We start from the raw sequence: 26,042 nt of genomic DNA, 5'->3' as shown, positions 1-26,042 counted from the left end.
GGCTTGTGCTGCCCAGAAAAAGGTACCCGGACGTCCGTAACTCTTTGATTCTATTGTCTCATATTGTCCTAATTCCAATTGTCCAAATTATTATTACTCTAATTGTATTACTATTTTTATAACCATTTTATTACTATTGAACTTTTAAAATTTTAAAAACAAGTGATTGGCGTTTTTCACATGCCTGGAGATGCAGGCATAAAACACTCGTTTAGCTGGACCTTATGGGTCCCAGTCTAATTGTTCAAAAGTGATATACACACTCAGTTCTCCCCTTTGCCTAGATGTCAAGATTAATGCGATGTGACTGCAGTTAAGACATTTTGTGTTTCCTTTATGTTGCAGTTTTGAGTCCTTAACATTAATTTCACTTTGTGAAAATTAAGTTTGTCCTCATTATTTCCTTTTTTTTTCCTTTAAATGCAGAAAAACTTCACTGGCCTAAGACAGAGCTTTCTAGGAAATCAGTCCTGAGTCTGGAAGTACACAAGCTGAACATTAATAATGAAAACAGCCTCCAGCATCCTCCTTCTGGCATCCTTAAGGACATTTTCACAACAGGAACCAGTAGCTACAACGTCCTTCTGCAGAGCAAAGAGGAGAAAAAACACCACGCTCAGAAGCAGCCCTCCTCGCACCACAAGAAGCACCGGAGAGCCGCCGCCAAGCGCTCCTGCAGCCCGCGGGGCAGCCGCGGGAAGGCGCCGCTGTCGCTGCCGGGCGGGCGGCGCTGCGGGCCCCGGCAGCCGCCGCTGCTCGGCAATGGCCCCGCGGCCGCCGCCCTCGGCAGCGCCCCGGCCCCGCCGGCCCGGCCCCGGAGCAGAGCTAAGAAGCACTCCAGCCTCGCAAGGCCAAAGCAGGCCCCGGCCTCCAAAGGCCATGGGCAGGAGGGCGATGCCGCTGGGCAGAAGCTGTGTTTGCTGACTGCCATCAAGCCGTCCAACGTGGAGAAAGAGAAGGTGAAGTTTTTCGACTCGGACTTCACGTACAATCCTCAGTTTGAATATGAAAACCCTGCTCTGCCAAACGTGTTAGCTAAGCACAGCCATGCGTCCGACAGATTTCTTAAGCAGGTAGAGTTGCTTTTATTCCCCTCCATTTCCATTGATTATTTCTTCCTACACCTACATGGTATTTGGCTTTGTTTGTAGCAAGTAATTTCTCCTTATTCTCCTCTGTGTCACAGACATCTTTTATGAAAAATCCTTTCCTTAGGATTTTTTCTCCTGAGAAGCTGAGAGGCCTCAGGAACAAAATGTAAACAATGGTTATCTGCTGCTGTGGAATGCAACAGGTGGATCTGTCATTGGTCACATGTGGTTGTTTCTAATTAATGGCCAATCACAGTCCAGCTGGCTCGGATTCTCTGTCCGAGCCACAAACCTTTGTTATTCATTCCTTATTTTTCTATTCTTAGGATTTCATCAGAAGGCTAGCTTTCTTCTATTCTTTTAGTATAGTTTTAATTTAATATATATCATAAAATAATAAATCAAGCCTTCTGAAACGTGGAGTCAGATCCTCATCTCTTCCCTCATCCTCAGACCCCTGTGGACACTGGACACTGTCACACCCCTGCTCTTTGAAACGTGCATCAAAGATGAGAATGCACTACTAAAACTGAAATAAAATCTTTTTAATTAAAAAATAATGAAAACCTTTCTGAAATTTACAGGATTTTACAGGGATAAAGGCACAGTTCCTTCTAAATGGGTTTACATGAAACATAATTTAAAGCAAGAAAGTTTTGTAGGCAATGAAGCAGCATCCAGTAGAGGAAAAATACAGTGCCTAAACAGACAGAGGAGTAAGGCAGCATAGAAATCCTGCCAATCCTCTTGGTGACACAGGGATTGGGAGGGGATAGCAATTATTTGAGGTCATAGTTATTGGATAAGCATATGTTGATGTTCTTTGTTTTAATCAACTTTGAAAGGGTGTTTGGATATACATTAGACTCAATCAAGCAGCAGCCAAATTCCATCCCAGAGAGAGGTAAATTTTAAGAAGACAATTTTGGTTTTTCATAACTTACAGCCATACTGGTAACATAGCTACAGACATTCCCATACTGTGTAACTGCCTTGGCTTCCTACCTGAATGACCAAAAAACCTAAACAGCAAAAGCCCTGCTTTCAACTTTGACCTAAGTGACAAAACCCAGTGCTTATCTGTACAGTAGCAGAAGCAGTATTCTTCCCACTTTCACTATTTTAAATGCTTTAGAAGATTTTTTTAATGGTTTAGATCTTATTTAGGTCTGAACAAGCTTTTCTAAACAGAGACTCTTACATATTCAAGTGATACTTAACTTGGGAAGACATCCTGCCATTCCATGAGTTTCACTTCTTTGCAATATGAATATTTCACTTAAAACTAAAATTCGTGGTGGCAAAGATACAAGAATTAAAAGGACTAGGGATTGTAAGAACTCATCCCTGACTTGTGAACAGACTGATTTTTTTTTCTTCTTCTAAACTGAAGATTGTACAAAAGTGTTGTTACCCATTACATCATTGTATTGATAGTCTCCACTTTCACACTGAAAATATCTGTATATTTTAACAACTCAGTTTCTGGGTTTTCATTAAAAATTTATTTTCTTTATGAGAAAAGGGAACAGCTGTTCTATTCTTAAAATCGTATTCCATACTTCCAAACAATGAACTAAATTGCAATGACACAAATAAAACTGCTCCTTGACTAGAGCTTTAATTAGGTTCTCCTTTGATTTTTTTAGCAATATTAGCAACATAGATGACAGCAAATCAACAACTACTGATTTGAGAAACTGAATTTAATACAAATTATCCCTTTTAGCGTGGGCTAGCAGAGCCTTAAAAGTCCTTTTATGCATGATGATTTTCTGGAGCAAACCTGCCTTTGGTTTACCCTTCTTTTAACAAAAACCCATAAGTGTAAGTATTGACTATTTTAAGAATTAATGATTCCTCAATATTTTTCTGATTTGTAACTCTACCTTTTTCCCTGCCCATAAAACGTATGGGAAAATAAAGGCCCTGTAGCAACTTTATAAAAGGCAGTAAAGGATTTAATATTCAAGGAAGTATATTTCTGACAATTAACAAGGAATATGTAAATTGTTTCACAAGACTCAGTTTGAGTCGTTAGAAAAGCATGTATTCAAAGTTCAGCTCCTAAAAATACCAAACAAAAATACCTTGCACTTAAAAATGCCCAAGCCAGCAGCTTTAACACAGCTCCAAGCCCAGCAGGTGTCACTCTCTCTCTTTTATCTACAACTAGCTTTAGAAATTTTCATCTCCACGCAAATTTGAATTTAATTTCATGCAAATGTACTATCCAAAAAAAGCAGCATTAATCAAAAATTTTAATCAGGAAGTATTGTAGGAGCTCCTGTTTTTCCTCATTGCAATTTTTTTTTGACGCAGATCTTACTTGTCAGAAGAAACACGTAGGTATCTTACAGCAAGTTCAGAAAGGATGACTTCAGTTGCAAAAAAAGTACTCACAGTATCAAGAGCTGGGTGTGCAGTAAAAAAGCAGCTGTGTGTAGTTATCCTTTTTGCTTCAAGAAGGTTCAGTTCAGTTTTGTTGCGGGTTTTTTTTGGAAGCATATTTGGCTTCTGTTTATTCATCCACTTATTTTTAGAAAGCCTTGGTAACTGTGAATAGTTATTCCTATTTTTTTCTACAAAAGGTGCTCATGGCAACTTACACTTGCTTGCTCTTTTATGAGTAAAAAGCTGTAAACCCAGCTCTTACTGACTGAACCCACCATGTTTATAGGGGGCTTTTAGGATACTTAAGCGAAATGAGCTCAAAACCTGACATTTCAGAACTTTAGAGACTTTTTCAGTCATGTCAGAAATCTTTTTACCCACAGCTGTGCATAGCCTGCTAGGACATTAAAACAGATTGTGTTTTCTTATTGCCCTTTCTGCATTTGTGCATGTCTATGAAATTGGTTAATATAGCATTACTGAAATATGCCTGGAAGACAAATCACACTCTGCCCCATTTATTTACTTTTTTTTAAAGACAAAGAGCTCTGAAGGTTTGCAAACCATTAAGCCAGAAATGCTGCAGTGGGAAACACACAGGCTTGTGAGCACCCACTTTACGCCATGCCTCTGCTTAAATCAGAGCTTTTAAACCTTGGGCACAGCCCAACACTTTTATTGATTTTCACAGACATAGAGAAAACATTTTTGAGTTATTAATGCATTTGAAAAATGTTAGTTTTAGTGTCTTCCTTCTCATACTGTGTTCTGTTTGTTTCTCCATATCTACATTATGATATTTTCTTCATAATAAGTTTTTTTCCATGAGTCACACAATACAGTGTTTTTAGGGTAATAAACTGGAGAATAGAAAATAGCATGCAGATTTGCACTCTTCACAAGGATTAACATATCTGATATTACGGAAGTTAATTTTCTTACCACTGTGTTTCAAGGTCACTGCAGCAGCTCTGTGCTCTGAAAGTTTTCTGGCTCCAACTACTCAACCCTCATTGTGAAGTTTCTTAGCACTCAAACTGTTTATTATTTTTGCTCAGATGCTAGAGGTGGCAATATTTGCTTAGAAATAGTTGTTCCCAGTGTTTGCAGAGCAGATGAACTTAACAGTTGCAATTTGCTGAACCAAAATCAGCAAGTTGCAATTTTAAGTACCCTGTTTCTTTGAACTGTACAAGGCAGCAAGAATTCTATTTCTGTATACATTAAAAAAAGAAAAAAACCAAACAAAAAATCCCCAACCATTTCATCAAATGAGTGATCCTCCCACAAAAGGGTTATACATCCTCTTCCCTTTTACTCATAAGAGTATAGCAGTTTTGGATTCATAAATAAACCAGTTACACCACATTGCAAGTGTTTGTGTGACACCTTTTAAGGCAATAATAAAAGTAGCCTACAATTAGCAAATTTATCAGATGTTGGGGAAAAAAAATTTAGGTGGAGCTGGAAGGCTAAACTACATGGCATTCAACACTGAGTAATCCTTTGCTATGTCCAAGTGATGTCACAGCTGAAGCATGTGGAAGATTCAAGGACATGACACTGTCTGTATAAAGCACTTCATTCTGCACTAGTAACAAATTCCCCTGCTAACTAGGGTTTATAGATAAGTTGTGCTAATACATAACACTAAGCATGTCAGGCCACCCAAGAGGCACATGTTCTCAGGGTCTGACACAAACATCTCTCTTCCCCTGGAAGGGACTAATAGATCACTTCTGGTGATGCCACAGTAGGAAGACAGCTTTACTTCAGAGTATAGTCTCATACAAAAACACAGTGAGTATTAACTTCAAATTCTTTGCAAAGTAATTTAAAAGTTTTTAATTAAGAATACTTCTACCAGCTCTAAATTACTTAAATGTGACCTTTATACCATTAAGAACAAGCATGCAAAAGAAAAGCCTCTATGAACACTGAATAAAACCCCAAATACTACAGCCTGAGTAGACTAGAAATGGATACTTACCTTCCTCCCTCCATTCCTCTTGACCAAACAGCCACCATTTTATGGTTGTTGATTAAAATAACAAGCTCAGCCTGGTACTAACTGTTACATAATGATACACCTTGGAAGTTTTTATGCACCTTGGAAGCTTTTTTTCCCCCCAGCAGATAAGTTATGCAGGAAGAAGAGCAATGGTGTCTGTCTGCCTTGTCTGTCTTACAAGCCTCAGCAGAGATTGCAACTCCTTTGCAGCAGAGCTGCTTCTGAATGTAGGACGGGCTGACTCCTAGATCACTGAGACCCTTCTCTGACTTGCTTGCCTCACACTACTCATAAGAAGCCTTATCAGTACATATTTCTGCAATAAGTCTCAACCACTGAGCTGAGTTGCTGGACATGGGTGACTTGAGATTCAGAGACCTACTTGACTGTAAATAATTTGTTTTAGAAAGCCAACACCACCATAACCTAATCCAGTCAGTTAAACAGCCTTGCCTTGCTCTTTTTCATGCTTCTGTGTCATTGCTTTCTTCAGCATCAGTAGAATTTGCTGTGCAAGGGGGCTTGTCTTATGATTGCTACTTCTTTTGGCACTCTTTGGTAGTGATCAGAGGGATAAGCAGACATTTTAAGTAATATTGAAAAGAGCAGGAATTATTACTCCTAACCAGTAACCTGGTACAGCCACATAGCTCTTCTTTTCTTCTATTTTTTCACTTGTTGCTGAAGAGTTTACAATTTGGCCTTGGGAAGTGCAGCAGTACCAGTGTCCTGCTGGCCCAGAGGCTGGAAAATTAGCTCACAGTTGGATGCTGCAGTAGGCAGCAGCTGGCATGCTGGTCTGGATTTTCCCCTTTCCCAGCAAGTTCTTGCAACAGCTGGCTGAGTCATCTCACCTTGGAGGCAGGTGCAGAATCCTAAATTAAGGGCTTGGTGCTTTAGTCAGTGCCTGGAAACCAAACATTTCCCAAACCTTTTCCCTTCTGGAAACACCCCCCGCAGGAGTGGTTGTGGCAAGAAGTGTCCAAACCAGGAACATCACTGGGGATGGGGCTCGCCCCAGTGTCAGGGACGTCTGCCACTCCCTAGGGATTTGTGTGCAATGTGTCTGTGTGTGATGGCTCTCCTTGTTGTTTCAGTGCTTCCAGAGCCACACCTGCCCACTTGGAAAGAATTCTCGGAACTTTTTTCTGTTTCACTTGAAACAGAGTCAAGAGAGAAGGTGATAGGGGTGAGCACCCTTCTTAGTAATTTCTGAATATGTGTTCAGCAAAGAGGAGCTTAACAACTTTCTCAGTATGCAGGAGCTCAAACTTGCAACACCTATCTGGATGTGGCTGGAATGCCAGGAAGTGGGTTACCTAGTGTGGCACATAAAGAGGTTTCCCCTTGAAGCTGTGAACTCTGTCAGGTTGAGGTACGAGAGGTTGGAGTGGATCTGTGGTTCTCGAGGAGGATCTGTGTCTGAGAACCTGCTGTTTGTATTGTGCTGTTGATTCAAGTGTCTCACAGCATTTAGGAAAGTTTCAACAGCCCAGGAAGGTGCCTGCAGGCAGGCAGGCAGGAAGAGTTAGAACTTGAGTCTCCTGATGCCCGAAATCATGCTGCCTTCTATAGCATGGAGGTCTCAGCTTCCAGGAGTTTGATGTTACAGACAGCCAAGCAGGAGGTTTGATGTGTTTAGTAATCATTTTCTCACTGTTCATTGTGATGAGGTGGTTTTAGAAAATGCCTGCACTCCAGCTAAGGTTGGAGAGTCCTCTGGGACTTCACAGAATTTACAGAATCACAAGGTTGGAAGAGACCTTAAAGATCATTGAGCCCAACCCATGCCCTAAGACCTCAACTAAACCATGGCACTGAGTGCCGCATCCAGTCTTTTCTTAAACACATTCAGGGATGGTGACTCCACCACTTCCCTGGGCAGACCATTCCAGAACTTTATCACCCTTTCTGTAAAAAATGTCTTCCTAATATCCAGCCTATACTTCCCTTGATGCAGCTTGAGACTGTGTCCTCTGGTTCTGTCAGTTGCTGCCTGGAGAAAGAGACCAACCCCCACCTGACTACAGCCACCTTTCAGGGAGGTGTAGAGAGTGATAAGGCCACCTCTGGGTTCATTTCAAATGAACTTAGGCATCCTAGAATTTAAATGGGTACTTAGTGTTTAGTCTTATAGATTTAATTGAAATTTAATAGCAACAAGTTGTGAAGACAAATTTCATGCTGGAAGATTGACTGACAGATGACTTCTTCCAGAGTGAACAAATAAAGTTAATTAATTGTTCATAGAAACCCAATATCCCAAACAACTCGTAGGTGACATAAATATCTTAAGGATCTGGCACCTGGCAAAGGAGAGTGAAGAACTGTTATCATTAATTGTTCAGGCTGCTGGCTGAGAATAAACTTCCTGGGAAAAGGGTGGGAATATATAGGTCACTTCTTTAACCAAGGATTTTGTATAGGTCAGGCAAATGCCTCAGAATGTGCAGACACTAAAAGAATTATAAAACAGACAATGGTTTTGGAAGTTAAAATTCATAGGTAATTTTAAAAAAGGAAAAAAATGTTTTGGAAAAATATACAAGACAAAGAAATACTGATCATTAGGTGCAATATTTCTTTGGCATTCCAGTAAGTGACATTTCCTTCATCAAAGAGCTATTAGACTTTAAGGATATGTGTAGCTGTCATTTATGGGTTTCAGTAGCAATTACTCAGGGTTGATTAGTTTCAACTTGAAAAACATTAGAGAAGGATTGTTGGTAGCTGTGAGAGATAAAAAATTAATCAAATTTTTGTGGAAAATCAGTCAACCTGCCAGTGTCAGAATTACATAGCTGGAGACAACGTGTTCATGAAGGGATATAAGTGTACAGTGTAAAAAGAGATTCAGTCTGCAGGATTTTCACCTTTTAATGTTAGTGGTATTTTCTTAGCAAGAACAATAATTTTTTAAGGTAGGACCAGGAGCTTCTGTTATCAAATCTATGACAAAAAGCTATTCCCTGTAGCTGGACTGTTGCTGGAAAAGAAGTTATTCCATACCATATTTTCCTTTAAGGGTGTGAAATGATGTGCTGGAAAGCAGATAACTAGGGATGAGCATTTCACACCCCATCAATAAAATCTTCAATATGCATAGTTCAGATCATGCTTATGGGCATTGTGCTGAGCTTTGCTCAAGGGACTTCTTCTAGAGGCTATTCCTAGGAGAACTGGTGATACTATTCCATTTATCTCATGAAATAGGCCTTCGTTTTGGGGGGTTTTAAAGAAGTACTGTGGTTTAAATGAAAAGTTTAAATGAAAGTTCTGTAAATAAAAGTTCCTGCTCTCTCTCCTCCTTTCTCACACAGACACCCATGGTACAAGGGATTTTATTGTAAGGAGACATTTTTGGTAGAGGTATTATTGTAAAAATTATAGTTACACATCTGCTTAATCAGTGTTCCTAAATTAGAACATGCCAAGAAATGAAGCGAGATGACAGTAATAGTTGATCTTTTTCAAATTCTTAGGAAAAAGAAACGTGCTGTCAAACTGCAAATGTCCTGGAGACCTGTTACAACTGTTTTACAAGGCAGTTGTACAACATTGCCAAAATTAAAGAGAAAATGGATATTATTTCACTAGACTGATAATCATCTAATCATCACGCTCATGTATGTGGGTCTAAGATGAGTTGATCAAAATCTTTTTTTCAGTATACTTTGGCATTAATATACATCTGAAGATGGCATAAATTCATTGCAGAGCGTGTCAGCATGTATTAAATGAGTACAGCCTGTTAGTGAGACTACCAGTGAGTTAAGAAAAGAAGGATTTTGAACTAAGAAAAAAAGAGATTGAGAGGGAGAGGAAGAATACAAGTATCAGTATGAAGAAAAAGAATACAAGTGTCAGTAAGATCCTCATGAGGCTCTTACTGCCCTGATATTTGCTGGTTTTTCATTTTACAGTCCATTAACATTATGAAGAGGACATTGCAGAAATATGGAAGCTATGAAAAATTTGAACAGGCCACTGGAGGCAGCTTGCTGACCAAAAGTCGTATCTGGAATCACGTCAGGAAGTACATGGTGAAAGAAGGCTGTCTTGGTGAGGTAAGTCCTGCACTGGATCAGGAAAGAAACACTTGTGTGGACCTTAGACATTGGATGGACCCAAGAGACCATCTGGGAGGCCTTTCCTCCATAATCACAAGAATATTCCTTACATCATACTTTTCTCATAGCTAAGCCCAGTCTAATGTGTGAACAATTGAAACGACACACATTCATTGTGAAGGCTTCAGTCATCTCTCTGAGCCTGTTTCCTGGTTCATATATGCTTGTTCTTAAATTCTCTTCTTCTGGGAGTACCCAAAAACAACACCCTTCCTTCCCCCCTTTTTTCAGCTACTTGGAGACCAGCACATTTCCATTTATTCATCAGTTCTGCCATCTGTTCTCCTGTATCAAATTATTTACACCAAAGGAAAGAGTTAAGAAAAGGCCAAGAAAAATAAGCAGCAGCCCAAGAGAGTGATTTATAAGAAGCAACACAAATGAAAGTGACATAAGTGAATAAAAATGTCTGAAAGAACTTGTTGAGTTGGTTTAAGTGCTGTTTTTTTCCTGGCTTTAACCACCTAATTTATAGAGCCCTGTGAAAAAAACCTTAATTTCTATATTCAGAATTTTAGAAGACTGGTTTGATGAAGTTACATGAAATTGCTTGGAAAAGTCAGATGAAATTGAATGTATAAAAAAGGGATTAATCCAAATGAAATCACCAGATGACAGAGTCAAAGACTTGGATGAGATCACTGGCAGTGAGCAAGAGGAGTCTGGAATCATAAGGCAAAAATTAATTTCCCAGAAACTAGGTTTAATTGGTAAACATAATATTATTAGAGAAACTGCTAAACTCATCACATATTTTTGTGAGACTATGATTTGACAGTGATAACCAGACTTTACCTGGGTTTATAAGTGTGGGGTTAATAAACTACAGTTTAGAGCAGGCAGAAAAAAAAAATGTATGTTTTGTCTTTTCTTGTACTTTTATCTCCCTCTTCATTTTTGGCTTGGTTTGACTTCATGGCAGCTGGATCCTACATCTTTATCCAGCAGTCCATGTCCTTCTTAATGAGATACTTCACTTTTTCTGCAAAAATAGGGTTAATACATCATGCTCGTGATAGTCTAAAATATGAAAATACTCTCTCCAGCTGAGGAGGTGTTAATAAAGCTAAGTGGCACCTGTACTTTAAATCTAAATGCTTTGGGATTTATCTTTTTTTCCTGCCTCTTAAGTGCAAGTTTTATGGGACTGATGGTTTGCTGTTGAACTTGAAGCTGAGGGTGAGTTTTGAGTACAGGGAGGTGTTATATTCATGCCTTTGATCTCTGGGTCCTTTTTTTTGGATACTAAAACAGTAATCTTTCTTTAAAGTAGTCTCCCTTGTACTCTTCTGAGCAGAACTGTTTCATTAGGCTTTACGTGAAGAGGGAAGGGTGCTTAGTCTTTAACAAAGAGTTTTGCTTTTCCCTCTCAGTCACTTGTTTAAAAAGGCTTTTTTAAGTCAAATAATACAGTATATCAATATACATTAGTTTCCTTCTCTGCCAGTTTTTGTTTTGATTAGCAGTTTTCCAAGAGAGAACAGGAAAGCAAGAACTATTCTGCTGTGTAGAACAAAACAATGCCAGTATTTCAATATTTCAAGTCTGCAGCATGTAACAGGAGAAAATGTACACAGTACTTCCCCCTCTCATTGAAGTGGCTTTAGAATTGCAACTGAAATGCATTCAGGCAGCTAATTATATAGATACCTAGTCAATTTACGTGTTCTTATCTAGTATTTTCCAGTTCTCAGTAATACTAAGATAATTCAACACAATTCAAAAACTGGTATTTTCTCTAATTTATTGTGCATGCAATTGCTCCCTGCCCTCTTGAGTCTAGTCAGTGTTACCATACTAAATTCTTCAGTCTCACGTTGGTCTACCTTTACCCTCACTCACCCCATAAAGTCTGAGCTTCTGTCAGTAGCCCAGGCGAGCAGGATAAACTCATTCCAAAGGCTGTCTCAGGTGACCACTGATCACAAGACAGAGTTGTGGAGGGCAAGGGACCAGAGAGAAATGAAATAATGGAAGAGACAGAGGAAAAAGCAGGATCAGGAGCAAGAAGAGAGCTCTTTCAGTTCTGCCTGAACTCTCTCCTCTTCAGATTGTGGTCCATCTCACGGAGGACCTGCTGTCGCGAGCCTCCATGACGGTGGTGAACGGCCGCCCCACTCTCACCATCAATGTCTCCACCGCGCGCGAGCACTGGCTGGAGGGCATGCTGAGACACGAGATTGGTATGAGCATCACACCCCTTCTGCAGGCACCGGGGAGTACTTGCATGCATTCTTACTTATGGCACAGTGGTGGGCCAGGCACCGGGCAGGTACAGAAAGAGGGAACATCCCTATCCAAAGAGCCTGTGCTGGAGATGTGCTAAAGGGAAGAGAAACCTTCTCTTTCCCTAAAGGGAAGGAGAAACCTTTTGAAAAGGATTCCTAGGGTTCATGGACATTAGCATTTTAGGTCAGATCCAGAGCAAGCTTTCGAAGTAATCCTACCAGCCAGTCCCACTTATAGCACTGAGGTTCCCATGCCAAAGGAATCTTGGAGCAGACAGAGAGTAATCCTTTCAGATGATGCTAGCCCAGAGGCTCTGCTCCAGGGCATACCTTCTGTGCTGTCATTGCTTAAGGACATTTTGCTCTTTAGAGCAATTTTTTTTAAAATACCCTAGACTTAAAAAAAAAAGGGAAATAAAAATAGTGTGACTGTTCAACCTCGGCTCTTGCCATGTCACTTTACGAACTTGCATCTGTCACGCTGCACTGCATGCAAATGTAGGCATGCTTTAGGTATGAAGAATTTACCCAGTGATCCTTAAACTGGGGCAAAATTGCTGTGGTTTTGCATTACACAAGGCCCAGCCCTGTGGAAAATTTCTACAAATTTTTCAGTGCATCTGTTTCAACTAAGTACATAAAATATTGATAAACTTGACTAGTGCCTAAATAGCAACTGAAGAATAAGCCTTGCAATTGCCTAGAACCACTGTTAATCACATTTTAGGGGACATAGCATCTTCCAAGGCTGCAGTTGTGCTGTTTAATCACCTTCAGGAGGCAACATTTCTGCCCTTTTACTTTGATTTTCCTTCATGCTGTTCCCTACAATGCCTAGCCTATGCTAGATATAATTCAGCTTGTTAGGCTTCCGAAAATTCCTTTTCACAGATTTAGGAAGTCAAGTCCTCCTGATAATTGCATTACTTAAGCATTTTCAGGAATTTCACTTGCAGTCAGCAGGTGAATATTTGCATGGTATATATATATCTGACAAAATAGTCTGTTGTAGACATAACTGAAGTCCTCACTTTTCCCTACCAGCTCAGAGTTCTGAAGTGGCTATCTCCTTATATATTTTATAACTTTTTGTTAATCATTGGATGATTAACATGTTCCAAGTGCCAGATTCCTTTTTTTTTATTTTATTTTTTCTTTCTACTTTTTTTTTGTTAGGAACTCATTACTTTCGGGGTTTCAACAACAACAGCCAGCCTTGGTGCAACCGCAATGGCCGTAGGAAACACGGGTTAAAGCCAATCAACCCCACAGAAGAGGGGCTAGCGAGCATTCACAGCGTCCTGTTCCGCAAAGACCCTTTTCTTTGGAGAGCTGCCCTGCTCTACTACACGGTGTACCAGGCAAGCCAAATGTCCTTCAGTCAGCTTTTCCAGGATGTGGGCAAATTTGTCAAGGACCCCAACACTAGGTGGGATTACTGCGTACGGGCCAAGAGAGGGTGGACTGACACCTCACAACCAGGTGAGTTCCCTGTTTGTCTTCTCTTGTTTTGTGCTTCAGGGGGGTTTTCAGAACGTGCACAGAGCTCCCTAATCATGTCACACAGTAAAACCTTTGCAAAGGGGAGAAATCGGACTCCACGCTTTCTGAAATGGGGTCTCAGGAATTTTGCTATGGAAAACAAGGCTGAAAGTGCTCATGGGTGAGACCTTCAAGCTGAATTAGTAAAGGATTTTTTAATTTTTTGGTGGAAGTGGAACATAAATGCAAAACTTTGAAAAAATTCATGCTCACAGTTTGACCTGTTTTCTACTGATGTAATGTTGCCTGTGGTTACTCACAGGCCCTATCTTCTATGTTTGATTTCTTTTTCTGGCTAGTGGGTTTTGCCTTCTAGCTAGTTTTTGGAAAGGTGTTCAAAGTCAGGGATATAAATATCTAGTTTTTAAAAATAAAATTGTTCTGCTCATAATGGCTTCTGAGAACATGCCTTGACCGAACACTGATAGAGTGCAATGTATCTCCATTCCTTTCAGGCTGTTTCAATAAGGACCAGGTGTACTTGGATGGCATCCTCCGAATCCTGAGATACAGGGAGTCCATTGATTTCCATCTTCTGACAGCCCTTGGAAAGGTGATTGAACTCATTATTCCCAAGGGTACAGTTTTATCATTTCAGCAAGCCTGCCTGTAATGAACCATGAGTCATGGTGCTTTTACTTTGATCTAGAATTCTCTGGTCTGTACAGCACTTTCAGTTACACTGTACAAGTTGCAAGTATTTTGAGGTCCTAAAAATTTCTATCAGCTTGACCTCAATATTCACTAAGATTTAATGGTCATATTTCTCAGACTTTCCTACCTTTATGGGATACTACCTGACTTGCAGTACAACAGACTGCCTTGGCCAAACAAGACAGGTACTAAAAGATGACAAAAGGAACCAACCATTTGACATTAATGCACCCCCCTTCCACCACAAAGACTATTTAATCTCAAAGTTCTCTCACTGATGGCAGGTGTTTTTAAAAAATGAGGTTTTTTTTCTCCCCAGAATAATGATATTTCTGCATTCACAGAATGTGAATGAATTTTAGGTGCATTCTGACTGTCATGGCTTGTTTGTCCTCAGCTCATCCTAAAAAGTGCAGAAATTTTGTCACACTTCCTAAACCCAAGGATTGCTAAGCTTTCACAGTTCATTAGGCAGGGTTCATACTCACATAAATAGGGAGTCAAATTGACTTGAGCTTGAATTTAGAGCTGGTATACCAACATTTCTGCCTACTTAGCAATCAATGGGGTGATTAAGGGACGGGACATATTATGATAGAGGGTTTTGGTCCACATTTGAGTTTTCCCTTTACTGTCAGAATCATACTTATTGATAAGCAAGAGCTATTTAGGTAACTGAACCAAGTTAGGAAGCTTTGAAAATAAAATCACACTGTCAAATAAGTCTGCAAGTTTCTCTCTGAAATTTCCTTGTGCTTTAAGCCTGCTTAACTCCACACAGCTTCTGCCTGCTAAACCACTGAACACACAGTTCCTTTACTGCTTTATGCCTGTCTCTCTTCAGGGAATCTGCAGGTTGTCAGGCCACTGGAAAAACACACAAAGTCATTCCTCATAAAATTACAGCTTCCACTATGATCCACATTGCATGGCACCCACATTAAGGGTCTACAAGCGATTTATTTCTAGCAGTATGGTAATTTATAAGTGCTTGACTTTACAACTTTTAAAATCAAGGGATCTTAAAATGTGTTCTGAATGGTTTAGCTTCAGACATCTGCAGTCAAGCTGGAAATTTGTGTATCAGGGCAATGTCTGTTTCCAGCATCACAGATTAGTTGAGGTCTGCAGAGATCTCAACATCATCTAGTCCAGCTTCCCTGCTTAAGCAGTGTCAGCCAGAGCAGTTTAACCTGGACCATGTCCAGTTGGGCTTTGAATATCTCCTCTGATGGTGACTCCATAACTCCTCTGGGTGGCCAGTGCCAGTGTTTTTCCACCCTCATTGTACAAAAATGTTTTTAGTTCAGATGGAATTTTATGTATTTCAACTGGTGCCCACTGCCCCTTGCCCTGCCAGAGTGTGCTGGTGAGAAGAGCCCCATTCCCATGTTTATACACACTGATGATTCCTGTGAGCTTGCTTTTCTCTTTTTAGCAGGCTAAACAGTTCCAGCTCTCAGCCTTTCCTCACAGGAGGGATGCTCCAGTGCCTTAATCATCTTAGTGACCCCTCACTGGGCCCGCTCCCATATATCTTCTCATGAAAGAGAGAAGCATAAAACTTGCGCTGGGATCTAGCCTAGTGATTTATCACCACTTTAAATGGGGGATTTACTTGGATTTTTTAGGGTGGAATGGGAGGATCAGGTTGTTCCAAAGGGAGTATTAAGCTTGGCTGGCACATTTTCCAGGTCCTGCCTTCCTGTTGCTTCTGACATTGCTTACAGTGTAGAAGAGTGTGGTGTGGATACACGCAAGCTGTTCAACGTACCTAGAAGTGACTAAGGGAAACACTTGAAACCTGATAAAAGGTGCTTCTTAAAAGGAGCAGTTTTAAAACTGCACAGGAAAGAATCAAATACAGGAAGCACTGCAAAATATTCATATGGTAATTGCATGCAGATATTGCCAAAGAGAAATAGAATGCAGATATTGGGTGCACTTGAGTTTAGAATAACTACCAGAGTTTGAAAAAGTAAAAGCAGCAAAATATCACCTACTGTTGTGTTTCCCAAGAAACACACAAGCACATTACAAAGAGCATAAGTAAACCTGTTTTAGCCTCAGTCTTTTTTATCTAGTGCAATGACTAATAAAATGTGGTAAGTAAAACAACCTGTTTCCACCATAGGATGGGATTATTTTTTTTGATCTCCTCAGGATATCAGCTTTGGTAATTTTTTAGCAATTGCAAGGACTGGGGAAATGCATCCCATTCAAACCATATTTCAGATTATAGACGCATGTTTCTTGTTTGCAGCAGTAACAGAAACCTCTGAACATAAGTATGAGGGGAGAAGGATCCTTTTGCTTTCTTTAGGCAGGAAAAGAGGTAGAATTTAATTGCATGTGATGCTGTGTCTCCAGACTGAGAGATGGTATGGTTTTGTGGAGCTCCTCTCTATCCACTTCTAAGTAAGTTAATTAGGTGTAATGCCACACAATCTTCAAACAGCAGTATCTTAGTGACTTGAATAAGCCTGGGCATGGGTGTTTGTTTTCTTAATTGGGTGCATCTTGTCCTTGCAACTAGAAAAGCACACTTGTGTACTCAGATGCAAATTGATTCTCCTTGTGGGCTTTGTTCTAGTTATCATTGCTGAGATATGCACCTGTCCCTGTGGATCAGGTTTAGTGCAATCTGGATTGCACTGTCCTGTCTTTGCAGGAAGCCCTTCCGTGCCCCTTGCACACTGGTGAATCCTTCATGTGCACTTTAATTGCTGCTGAGTAGAAACCATCACCTGCCAAGAGGGCGCGCTGCTTCCAGGGAAACCAGGCCCTACAGGGCTCAGCTCCTTAGGGGAAACATGGGGCAAAAGGGTTGGAAGGAGCAGGCTCCACTCAAGCCACCTGGCACAAAGCTCATGTGAAGCACAGCGAGGCTGGGGGCTTTGCCAGAGCATACGCTGCTGTCTGCAGGGTGCCCAGAACACACAGCTTGGAGACAAAGCGACAACCACGCAAATTTCATCACACTGGACAGCTGCCCAAGGAGTCCTGCTCTCTGCTTCCATGGCAGCTTGTGCCCAGCCAAAGCAGTCATCCTTTCTAGACTATCATTCACAGCATCTTGAGCTACTATGATTAGAAGTCCTAGCTTTTAGAGTCATAAGACTATGAAGATAGACATATCCATCTTCCTTAGGGAAAAAAGCTACCAGACCCTCTAATAGCTGCAAAATGAGAGTTCAGCACCAATACCCAGAAGGCTCTGATACCATGAGGCAAACCCAGTCTGCACTCTACTATTGAATGTGGTAAACAAAAAAACTAAAATTGGGATGCTTAGGTATTGTTCGTGCTGTAGTTAGTTACTAGAGATGCATTTCAATTTAGCTTTGCATAAGCACATTTACTCGTGAAAATGCAACAGCAAAGTTCAGGTCAGCTGGCACCATGCATTTCCCAAACTACTTCCTGTGCCATGCCTGTGCTGCCCTCCCTTTCTAGTTCCTTAGTCTTTTGCACAGTGTTTTTTCCATTCTCATCTAAATCTTTCTGCCTCGTTGAGAAGACATTCCAGGACTCACATGTGCTCCATCCTTTCCTTCTCTATTCCTGCAGCTGCTGTAGATGATTCTCATTCACATTCCTACAAGCCTTTTCACTGATTGAATCAAAACAGAATCAGGAATTATGAAGGCATTTGCTAAATTTACACTTCTTTTGCCTCTTCCACTGAAGCACACAAGTTGCTCATGTTTTCAAATGCTTCCCCAAGGTTTTAAATTCTCCTCCTCTGAAACATTTTCTCACTTACCAGAGAGAATTTATAGCAGCAGCAGCAGAGAGGCAATGGGACTGTACTGCTAAATTGACCTGTGTCCTTCCTTACAGATCTCCTATGAGGACGTGGATCGCCTGAAAGGATTGGCTGTGATTGAGAACATGAGGGTGCCACACTTTTTGCAAGACCACACCCGGTACATGGAACACTTGAAAAAGATCATGGAAGTCAATGAGCTGACTGATGAGGAGCTCCAGGATCTCATAAATTAACAGTATTAGACATCCATTCACTTACTGTGTGAGGATGTGGGACTGGACTTCCCAGAGCTTGCAAAAAGGGGCTTATGAGGAATGGGAGGGAAGAGTGGCCAGAATACGTGAAATTCATCAAAAGCCCCTTTATGTCCTTTTGCATTGTGATTGTATATGGATTATTTTTTAAAGGGATTGTGCATTTTTGTAAAATTTGGCTTAGAAATTCCTCTGCAGTGATCTGTTCAACCATCTACTCTGTTTTGTATGCTTGGTATAGTGCTCAGTGCAGTCTCTTGTAATATATTGCCTTTTCCCTCCCAGGTTTAGAGGTGGAGGAAAGGAGACAGAGGAGAAATTCTCCCTTAGTTCACTTTTGTTTGCCTTATCTTTGGTCATAGCTGTCACGGTTCATAGCAATAGAACTGCTGTAGATTATGCTGCATTGCTGTCTGCATAACTTTCCCATTTAGTCATCACTGCAATGAAAACAGAAAGTTTAAAAACAGTGCACAGAAGCAGGTCTTTGTGCCACGGGATCGAAGTCTGTAACATTACAAAATGTTTCAGGGTTTGTTTTTTTAGTGAGAGGATTAGCATTTAAAAAAGAGAGAAAAGGTAGGTAGTGCTGTTGTAATGATTGTAAGCAGGTAGTAAAGCTTTCCCCTTCATTCCCTCAGAAAGTTACACTGTTCTACATCTTTATGTGTATAGTACATGTTTCAGGAAGCTGAATTCTGGGAAGGGCCTCCCTCCTTTGAGGACAAGCATAGCATGTCTAGGAAATTCAGCATGGCATTGTTTTGGAAGGAGGATCGAGCAAAACTGTGATTTCATGACCTATGGTTCTAAATAAATTCAGGAACACAGGGCCACAATCCAGCACAGCAGGCAACACTCATTTCTTCCTTGGATCACCTGAGCCTACAGAGGATCAGGTCACATTTTTGAGCAGTACCCCCACACTACAGCAAGCTTGAGCTTGCAGAGCTCGTTTCAGAAACAAGGTGTGACTGGGGGAGAGAAGACAACTCTCAAGTGCCCTATTCCTGTGTTCCAACAGAAGTGCTGCACCACTCTGGAGCCACTTTACCTCTGTTTTAACTGCTGGTGCTATATCCAGGACCAAGGAAAGAAAGCTCCTTGCAGCAAAGAGCTTTCTCTAGTCACATGATGAATAACTTAGATGACGCAGGAGGACTTACTACATAAGCTACATTTTCTGATTGGGGCGTATTATGGAATTGGTGAGGCAAAGTATTCTGACAAAGGGTTTTGTTTTAGTAGACAGAATTTTACAAGGGCTCCTCTGAGCTCCTGGGAAGCAGCTGTGGTCAGAGAGGCTGGGCAGAAACTAGTGTGAGCCTTGGACAGGGCTTCTGCCCTTTCTTATCCTGCTGCTCATTCCCACTGGTAACAGGCCTGGCATGGGATAAGGTGAGTAGATGGAGCCAAGGTTTCCTCCACGCCACATTTGCATGGACTTGAGCCACAGTATCCCTCCCCTCTTATCTGTTCTTTAATGTAACAAATGCAATAACTCTCCCACCTTATTTTGTACCTGGACATTACCAGACAAATCTTGAGAACATGTTTCCTGATCCATAGGAAAATCTGTGAGGAAAAGGTGATGGCTGGCTAAGAGATCTGAAGGTTTATGAATAATCCCATACAAGCAGCTGCCTTTCAGGTACTATTGCAGATTGTTTGCAGTGGCTGGCTGACTGCTGTGAAAAAGAAAATGCATTCAACAAGCATAAATTTACTAAATTTAGTTGTTTTCAAGGCAGGGACTGAGAACTGCTTGCAGCAGCCTTAATTTTGTGTTGTCAGTATTGTTCAGGAGCTGAAAGCCATTCAGCCCCTGTATGCTGTTTTCTCTCCTTTCCTCCTTCAGTCTGTCTGGTTTGATCACTGGTGACTTGGCCTGCCCAGCTTTGTTTTAGAGCTGTGCAGAGCAGGCACAGAGCTGCTGCAGCAGCCTGACAGGAGCCATTTGCAGTCAGTCCCGCACGTGTGCTCCAGGTTTTGGCTCCTTTGCCAGAAACAGCAAGAAAGTCACACATGACTGAAGTCAAGCCAAGGATTACAGTCAAAAGCTGTCTTTGGAGCAGTAAACTGGGCAGAGATCATTTGAGCTACACTGTGGAAAAATCTGGCTCACTTTGCTGACCCTGGGATACTCAAAAGGGACAGTCCTTTAAGAAAGGAACCGTTTTGAACTGATTTTATGCTGACAGGAGAGATCCCTGCCTTTCTCCCATGACTTTTACATAAGCAAAGTGGTTTTCCTCTTCCCACAGAAGTAGCATCTTACAATCAAAGTGCACGTGCATAATGTGTCCTCAAAACCAGGAGGCTGTGCTAGTCACAATTTTGCCAAAATGCCATGCCTGCAGGCCTGACTCTTTTACACTCTGTAGCCCTAAACACTACTACAGGCCTTTTTGCTTTACTTGAAGACCTGCAGCACCTTTTTTGCAAAGCAGTAGGTGCCATTAAACTTCCATTCTTCATTATTCTAGAAATAGATTTGCCTGGTGCAAAGTTTGGAGTCTGGAAGCGGTCAGCATCAATATGTAGCAATAGGTGAAGCTGTCAGCTTCTGGTTTTGGCAATGTGTCATTCCTCCTTTGTAAAAGCGTCTCAAATTTTGAAGTGTAGCTTTTGTAAATTTTCCTGAATTTTTGTTCTTCACTGTGAAGAGGCTGGTTACTGAGTTGTGATCCTGAAGTTCTGTGATGGAGTGTGTGGACAGCAGTGAGCTCGTGTCACTGCACAGTTTCATGGTGTCAGTGCTGTGTTGGCAGCCTTTCCTGGCTGTCTGCCTTGGTTGCTTTGGTGTGTATCTATGTCTTGCTATGTTATTCCTATACAGAAACCTGGCTGGCATTGGAAAAGCCTCCCCGTTTCACCAGACCAATTTTGAAAGGCGTTTTATACAACTTTTACAAATAAAGACAAAATAATGACAGAGATGAGAGTACTGGAGTGTTACATCACGTTGTGTCAGAGGGTTGCTCTCTCCAATGGCCTCGGCTCTACAGCAACTTGGACATCCTGTGTTGTGTGTGGAAGAGGTTCCTTTCTGACTCTTTTTCAAAAACATCACTTAGGGCTGAAGTCATGAAGGGTGTGCTGAAGTCTTATACTGGATTTGGCTCTCCCTGCTCAGTCAGAAGGCCTGGCTGCTCATGAGGAAATTATCCTCCTATTTTCTAGGATATGGTCTGAGGCAGCATTGGAGCCTCTTTGCTGCAATGCAATTCTCAGCACCATCCATGTGGGAAATGGCAACTCCAAATGTTCCATTTTAACACTTTGATCCACTCCCAAAACCCCCCACCCCCTGCTGCTTCATTCCAGTGCTCTCCATCCCCTCTCACATTATAAAATGTGCTTACTTATCTCCAGGGAGTCCCATCATCTCCTTATGGCTCAGCTCCTTATGTGTAAGGGTAACATTCAAGGGTTGTGGTTCTTTTTAATGGAAAGATTTTCAAAGTCAATTGCTAATTTTCCTTGCAAGCCTGCTAAGTATTATCACACCATATTCCCTTTTCCTTCCTAGGAAGTTTGGAAAACATGACCTGAAATCTGGTCCCTTCAAAGGTTCCCAAACCACCACTGCTGTCCCTTCCCCATGCATCTCTGACAGCCCTTGTACAGCATGAGTAGGGTGAAGCACAGCCCTCAGCCATCACTGGCAGGTCTATTTCAGTACTGAATAAATCTCACATTTGTTACAGGTGATCTGCAGGACCAATGCAGTTCTGAAGTTTTTTTGCAGCACTCAAGTGCCAGGCCTGTGAAGCTGGATGCCCTGCCACCAGTTTGAGAAGCAACTTAAGTACCAAGGTTCTCTGAAAGGAGGGAAAGATGGAAATCATTTATGCTGGAAACTGGGATGGAAATCTGGAGACCCATGAGTCAGAGTGGAAGTTGAGAGACACCTTGTCTAAGCCAAGAGAAAGGCAAAAGGAAACAGCTGGAACAATTCTTTTGTCTGGGTTTCTTTGGGGGGATTTTTGTTATTTATTTATTCTGTTGGTCTGTTCAGTCTGGAGTTTTTTAAGGGAATAGTCATTTAAAAGTGTCTTAATAACTTCCATAATATATTAATACAAAATTAAGTTAGAGGACTTTCTTCAGTATGCAGTTTAAAATGAATGTCTGAGATACAGAAGGGAGAATCTGTTTTGGCTTTGCTGAACAATTAGAGGCTTCTCACAGTCTATATTAAATCCAGAAAATCTGGATATTGAATTTTAAACCCTTTCATTTTCATTGATTCCATTGCAGAAAGATGTCATCAGGACTACCTTTCAAGGCATATCCTTACTCTTCCCATTAAAGTTGTCCAAATTAATTTTTTATGCTGCTACTGAAATGTTTTGTATCCTCCCCAATCACACAGTGCCCCTGAGACACTTTAAACATCTTTTTCTGAGATGTCTATGGACAAGCAGGGTGAAGTACAGCATTGTTTTAGCTCTTTAGAAGGAGGAAGTGAAGAAACTGAGGCTGAAGTTGGAACTGCACTGGCCACAGTCTGAAGAAGGAAAGAGCAGGGGTAGAGAGCCCACAAGCAGGGGCAGGGAGCAGAGTGAGCAGGGTCAGGTTGTATAGACATGGTTTTGAAAAGAAAAAATTCCTGGAAAAAATTCCTAAAAAAGTTGGTGGCAGGAGAAATGCAGATGGTGGCACAGGAGGGGCTGGCATGAAGCCATATTACTCCTGCCATCCCCCAGGGTCAGTGGGATGGACACCTCCCTGCAGGGACCTTCTGACTGGATCTGTGCAATTCCAATTCCACTTTACACTACTCCAGTACAGCAGAGCTGGCCTCATGTTCAGGCCTGTCCCAGGAGTGCTCTGAAAAGGACACTTGGAGGGTCTCACATTTCTGCTTTAGGGCCCAATTTCCATCCTGTGGCACATTCCAAGCCACAGGAGACCTGTCAGGCTGTTTTCTCCAGCTTACTGGCTTATTTCATGTCAGTGTTGTCTGACTTTTGTCCTGGTCTCTAGCACTCAGCCATCAGGCTGGTTTTTTTTTAAATTCAAGTCCTTCACATTCCGTTTTATTTGAGGAATATATTCACTGCCATATCATGAATCTCTGAGCCTAGAAAGTAAGTAAATTCACTCCTACCCACCAAAAAATTCACAGGTGATCTGTAAGTCAACCTCTTCTTCCTCTCCTCTTGGAAGTATTTTAAAGGTAAGGTCTCCTGTATTTTTGATCTTCCTATATAGTTTTCAGCCAAGAAGCTTTTCCAGGTATCAGCAAGACACACAGGATCATGTGGAGAAGCTTCCAGTGGCAATTCACTCCTCCATCTGTTGTCTCATCTCTGTCCTTCCCCATTTCCCAGTCTCTCTAGTGCACACTCCTCCAGCTCCCAGCTCCCTTGGTCCCTAAAAGGAACAATGGCTGTACAGTTGAAGGAATCAAGTTAAGGTTCTCCCAAAGGAGGGTGTGCAAGGGTACCAAGGTGCCCTTTGTGGGGGCCTGCTGAGAACTTCAGGCAGTAAGAATGTGGGGAGGTAAACTGACCACCCAGCTGCGAGGCAGCCTCTCTTGTCTATAGACAAGGAAATAAGCAGGTCAGAAGGAAGAGCTTCCCTGAAGGCCACTCCCTAAAATCTGGTGGGAATATGCTCTGAGACCCTGGTGCTCCTTGTGTTTTCACATAAAGTTTGAGCAATGTTGCAGTTCAGGTCTGTGCACATTCCATTTTTTTTCCCTTTTTAAATGAGGCCTTTTACACAGCTGATAAAGAGAACTTTGGACATCCTTCAGGCTGGGAACATCTCATTATGCAGGGTTATGAGATGGCCAGAGGGATGGGTCATTAAAGGGTCATCCAGCAACATATTTCCTGTTAGTGTACACCTAACCTGTAAGTACTTCAGAGTAAATCCTTTTAGCTACTTTGATTTTACAAATGAGCTTTTTTACCTACAGATACGGAGGTAAAAATTGCTTAAGGCTTAAAACCCTAAAAACCAGGTAAGCAGACAAGGGCTCTATCTGTAATTGTGGTCCTGTCCTGCTCTGTGAAATGTGGGAAGCAACCCAGAACGGCTGAGTGGTGACAGTGAGAGCTGTGCATGCCCTGCTGGCATGGCCCTCCAGTCACCCTGAGAGCAGCCAGCTCACAGAAACCTGCCTGCTGCATCTCTTCTGGGCATGAAAAAAGCTGCTGCAGGCTGTTTCCCACAAGAGCCCTGATTCACAGTCAGTGTGACTCCTAGTATGGGGAAGAACTTTACATTTTGCTTAGGAAAAACAAAGAACGTAAGCCTCCTATAAAGTTTTTCCCCTCTACAAACTCTGTACAAAAGCGTTAAAGTCAGCGGCCAGGAAATGCCTGCGTGACTTTGCCTTGCTTGCTGCAGCTAAGGAAAAGCTCATAACCTAAATATGGGACATTTGCACCTAATTTCTGAGAGCTTAAATTTATGACCTGACATGCTCCCAGTGAACAGCAGCTGCTGACCCCGGAGCTCTGCTTACCATCGCATCTGGCTCTTGCCCATGGCCAGTATGCTCCATCAAAACACTAGGTTTAAAACCAAAAATCAACTCCATGACAGAAGGCAGCATTTAGATGTCTAGGAAAACCTTGAAGTCCTCTGGACTGACCCTTTTCTGTCATTCTCTAGGAACACTGAGCATTGACTCCCCTTAGGGTTTAAGAGTGCTAAGACCAAGGCTGATTAACTTGTACAGTCAAGCCTCCACTCCTGTCTGCTGCATCAGGATTTATCAACCCACTGCTGCCACAACCTGGTTCTTGGAAGTTCATCTCCAAGACAGTTATTTCCTTGTGTTTGCTCCTCAGAGCAAACTCTCCAAACCCTTCTATATCACACCTCCTTTTTTAGATGGCATGCAACACTGCAGCGCAACACTGCAAAGCCAAGTGACCGAATGGACATTAGCCAAGTAAGTTATTTTAAAAAGCCCAAAGGACAAAGCAGAGGGTCTCCCATGAAGCAAATGGGCCAGAGCAAATAGGAAAGGAGAGTAATTTGGCTGAGAATAATTTAAAAGCTTTCATTGTGAGGAACAAAGAGGCCAAATGCTAGAAATGGCCCTGTCAGCCTTGGTGAGCTGGATGCTGCTTTAAGCTTTTTCCAGAAGATGCTAAAAGGTAGAGACTCAAATGTGTTTTTCCAGGAGCTGCCTCCCCTGCTAGAAAGAGGAGTGAGCTCCCTGCAGAAGCCACCACAGTGAGGTCTCATCAGCCACAGCCACCACAGGGACCAAGTGGCGTGCATCAGCTGTCACCATGTCCCCTGGCCAGGGGAGGTCTGAGGCTGGCATGTGTCAGCAGGGGACAGGAGGCAGCACTTTGTTGTAAGGAAGTGGCCAAGGCTGCATGTGCAGTAGGCAGGGAAGAGCTTCACCAACCTTCACTCTGCACAGCTGAGATAAATGGCCTTACAAAAAATTAAACCTGGACCAAATCAACCTCTAGCCATTGATGACATTACTAATGAAGCAGGACCCTGCCTCACAAAATCTGGGCTCCTGAGGGGACCCCAAGATGTGTAAGGTGTATCCACACTTCGGTAGGAATGGTTCACTGCTTCTGTACCCCCTCCTTAGTTGCTGCCTTCCTTGGCACTGCCTGGGCACTAAAGCCACAGCCAGCTGGGCCAGAAGAGCTTGCACTAGGGGCATCTTGAAATGTAATTGCTGTTCAGGTTAGCTCCCACAGGGGCAGGAGGAACACAGCCACCACTTCAGCTTCTGAACAACTATAGCACAACAGATGCTCTTGGGAACTCCAAAATCCACCAGACTCAAAACCACCTCATCCTCCTCCAGGGCAGTCAGAAAAAAGCAAACTTTTGAAAACCAGTAAGGCACTGCTGATTGCCAACATGAAGTAATCAGGCACATACCTCATACAGATGCTCCATGCAAGGCAGAATCCCACCTGTAGGTATCCAATTCCTCCATGTTCCACCCATCTTATCCTACTGCATC

At 42.0% G+C, this 26,042-nt stretch overlaps 1 protein-coding gene across 1 annotated transcript in view; it reads left to right on the top strand.

Moving 5' to 3' along the window:
- Window positions 1–21,013, top strand: part of MATCAP2 (microtubule associated tyrosine carboxypeptidase 2) — a 28,267-nt gene extending 7,254 nt beyond the window's left edge. The window contains exons 2-7 of the mRNA XM_036378878.1: window positions 427–1,073; window positions 9,420–9,563; window positions 11,677–11,809; window positions 13,031–13,336; window positions 13,852–13,949; window positions 17,894–21,013. Of these exons, the coding sequence (XP_036234771.1) occupies window positions 427–1,073; window positions 9,420–9,563; window positions 11,677–11,809; window positions 13,031–13,336; window positions 13,852–13,949; window positions 17,894–18,055 (1,490 nt within the window). The 3' untranslated portion in view covers window positions 18,056–21,013. The remainder of the gene's footprint in view (window positions 1–426; window positions 1,074–9,419; window positions 9,564–11,676; window positions 11,810–13,030; window positions 13,337–13,851; window positions 13,950–17,893) is intronic.
- Window positions 21,014–26,042: the final 5,029 nt, after the last annotated feature.

Source organism: Molothrus ater, chromosome 1 (assembly GCF_012460135.2).
Source record: "Molothrus ater isolate BHLD 08-10-18 breed brown headed cowbird chromosome 1, BPBGC_Mater_1.1, whole genome shotgun sequence".
NCBI classification, from domain to species: domain Eukaryota; kingdom Metazoa; phylum Chordata; class Aves; order Passeriformes; family Icteridae; genus Molothrus; species Molothrus ater.
This window is presented reverse-complemented; position numbering and strand designations above follow the sequence as displayed.